General features: G+C 46.6%; 1 protein-coding gene and 1 long non-coding RNA gene across 2 annotated transcripts in view; one reads left to right on the forward strand and one right to left on the reverse strand.

Annotated features, from left to right (window-relative positions):
• The window catches only part of ALOX12B (arachidonate 12-lipoxygenase, 12R type), a 14,617-nt gene that overhangs the window by 8,268 nt on the left and 2,922 nt on the right, over positions 1-3,427 (reverse strand). Inside the window, exon 3 of the mRNA XM_008061123.1 lies at positions 47-128. Coding sequence (XP_008059314.1) covers positions 47-128 — 82 coding nt within the window. The remainder of the gene's footprint in view (positions 1-46; positions 129-3,427) is intronic.
• LOC110595886 overlaps positions 1-3,427 on the forward strand; it is a 22,516-nt gene that overhangs the window by 1,342 nt on the left and 17,747 nt on the right. The gene's annotated exons all lie outside the window — the stretch shown is intronic.

Consider the following 3,427-nt stretch of genomic DNA (forward strand, 5'->3'; position numbering starts at 1 on the left):
TCTTGACCCCTGCAGGACTCCCAGACGCTGCCACTCTCCCCCTCACTGGTAGAAGTCCTGCTTAGCTCTGATCTCCTCTCGTCTGTGCTCCAGGAGGATGGGGAGTGAGTCATCTGCTCTTGTCTTTCCTATAGGGAAATCAAGGAGAAGGCTCAGGGGCTGACCTCCACCCTGCTTGCCCCTGCCCATCCTGCCCACTTCAGAGAGCAGGAGTTCAGCTTCTGCCCCCCAGGTCAGCTCTGGGGAACCCATGGCCAAGGATAGGGAAGGCTCACCCTGGGAGAGGTGAGATGCATTTCTTCTCAAAATCTCAGACGAAAGGATCACGGACCCACCTCGTTTCCTTTGCTCTGCCCCTCGGGCTGGGCTCTGCTTCTTAGAGAAGCCCCTCTTCTATATCCACTGAGTATTCTTTTCATGTTAGTGGTTTTTAATGGAAGTTGTGTTTAGGATTACATCCCACTGAGTATTTTTAATTTGCATAAATATACGGAGTACAAATGTAATTTTGTTACATGCATAGGCCGCATAGTGGTCAAGTCAGGGACTCAGGGCATCTCTCATTCAAATAATGTACATTTTACTCATTATGTAACTTCTAATCGTCCACTCCCTTCTCCCCACCCTTCTGAGTCTCCACTGTCATTTCATTCTCTACATCCATGTGTACACAGTTTTTAGCTCCCAATTACGAGTGAGAACATGTGATATTTGACTTTCTGTGTCCGACTTGTTTCACTTAAGATAATGATCTCCAGTTCTATCCATGTTGCTGCAAAATACATGATTTATCCTTTTTTGTAGCTAAATAGTATTCCATCACGTATATATACTACATTTTCTTTATGCAATCATCTGATGGTGTTTGCTTAGGTAGATTCCATGCCTTTGCTATTGTGAATAGTGTGTGATAAATATATGAGTGCAGGTAGCTTTTTGATATAATGATTTCTTTTCCTTTGGGGCAGATAGTAATGTAGACTCACTGAAATATCAATAATTGCCTGGATTCGGTGGCTCAGCCTGTAATCCCAGTACTTTGGGAGGCCGAGGTGAGTGGACTGCCTGAGCCCGTGGGTTTGAGACCAGCCCGGGCAACTTGTCCAGCCCTCGTCTCTACAGTAAATTTAAGAAATTAGCTGGGAGTGGTAGCATGTGCCTGTAGTTCTGGCTACTTGGAAGGCTGAGGCAGAAGGATCACCGGAGCCCAGCAGGTTGATGCTGGGGTGACCGTGAGCATGCCACTGCACTCCAGCCCGGGTGATGGACTGAGACTCCAACTCAAAATGTATATATATTATTGACAGTTATATTGCAGTTACTAGGTAGGAGGCACTTTATAAACACTTTACTTATATTAATAATTTAAGCTGCACAAGAACAACCTTAAGAGGCAGGTGACTATTATTAAGGCCCACAACCTCTTCTCCACAATTCCAAAATACAAAAGGCTATGGTGACCAGGTGTGGCGGCTCACGTCTGTAATCCCAGCACTTTGGGAGGCTGAGGCAAGAGGATTGCCTGAGCCCAGGGGTTCAAGACAAAGAGTGGACAACTTGGTGAGCCTTGTCTCTATAATAAATCAAAAAATTAGCCAGATACGGTGGTGCACACCTATGATTCCAGCTACTTGAAAGTCTGAGCCCAGCTGCTTAAGGCTGTGATGTCTGTGAACATGCCACTGCACTCCAGCCTGGGCGGCAGAATGACACTTTGGCTCAAAAAAAGAAAAAAGAAAAAAAAAAGCTGTGGAAATTCAGTTGTTTGCTTCACAACAGATTCATTGGTTGAAAAAACATGTTCTAAATTTACCTGAGGCTATATATAGTCTCTGTTTAACTCACTTGGTGTAACTATTCATAGTTTTTACTGGAAAATATTAATATATTTGATTAGAGATGCCCTGGTGGTAAATATATTACATAATATAGGGTGTGTATATACATATATAGAGAAGATATACACAGATAGATATAGATGTAGATACGTATGTATATATACATATTTTTTGTACCTGTGTACAGATATGTGCGTGTAGCTTCTAAATAAAATCGGCATTTCAAAACACTCTGGCACCAACAGTTTCAGCTAAAGGACTGTATTCTCATGCCAATTTTACATAGAGAAAACAGTCAACATTACGTATTAAGTGGAGACAAAACTGGGATTTGACCTAAGGCAGGCTGCTTCTGACTCCTGACAGTTGTTAAGTCTTTTAAAGCTCCTTTTAAACCGGGCGTAGTGACTCATGCCTGTAATCCCAGCAATTTGGAAAGCAGTGGCGAGAGGATTGTCTGAGCCAATGGGTTCGAGACCAGCTTGGGCATTTTGGCAAGACTTCTACAATAGATTTTTAAAAATTAGCTGGGCGTGGTGGTGCACGCCTTTGGTTCCAGGTATTTGGAAGGCTGAGGCGGAAGAATCGCTTGAGCCCAACAGATTGAGGCTGTGGTGGTCATGAGCGTGCCACTGAACTCCAGCCTAGGCGACAAAGTGAGACTCCAACTAAAATAAATTTTAAAAATTCAAAAACTCCTTTTAGACATTATCTCATCAGATCCATATATCTACCCTATGAAGTAGTACTGTTAGCCCACTTTACAGATGAGGACACCAAGGCTTAGAAGAATTTGGAAATGTGCCTAGATGTCTAGCTAGTAAGTGGAGGAACAGAGCGCATACCCAGGACCATCCTTCTCCAGCATCCTGACTGGCAGTCCCCATGCCAACCTGTCTGTCGCTGCAGCCCATCATTTCCCCTCAAAGCCCCCACCTCACCACCCTCTCCCTCCCCCACCTACCTCAATTCACAATGTGTTCAGAGTAGATGGTGCCCCCTAGGAGTTATGCAACCCAGAGATCTAGCTTGGTTTCATCTCCAGGGTGGAAGTCTCACTCCTTCGAGGGCCCAACAGGTGACTCAAGTCTCCCTGCCCTGGTGTTACGTAGCAACCGCCCCACCCAGCCCCATTCCTGCCCAGCCACCAGCATCACCCTGCCTGTCCCCTGCTTCTGCGTCACTCAGACTTGTCACTGTGGGAAGATACTCTGTGTCCCCAATGAGACCCTCCCCTTAGCATGCCCAGCCTCCACCAGGCCTGCCTCCCCTCATCTCCTGCCTCTCCTTTCCCCTGCTCAGGTCCCATCTCCCCCTCCCCAGAAAAAACTCTAGCACAGAGCAGTAAGAAAGTGAAGAAGGGTAGTTAACTGGGGGAATTCAGCTGCAGGGAGGATGGGCTCCAGGATCCGGGTGTCCTGAGCTCTGCCTTCCACTTCCACTCTAGGGAAGCCAACAGAAGCTCAGGTGGCGAAGCCAGGGGGAAATAGAAGACAAGCCTACAAGCCGGGCTCGGTGGCTCAGCCTGTAATCCCACGCCTTTGGGAGGCTGAGGTGAGTGGATTGCCTGAGGCTGCGGGTTCGAGACC

The sequence above is a fragment of the Carlito syrichta genome, unplaced genomic scaffold (genome assembly GCF_000164805.1).
Source record: "Carlito syrichta isolate Samal-C Ts95f unplaced genomic scaffold, Tarsius_syrichta-2.0.1 Scaffold305117, whole genome shotgun sequence".
NCBI classification, from domain to species: Eukaryota; Metazoa; Chordata; class Mammalia; order Primates; family Tarsiidae; genus Carlito; species Carlito syrichta.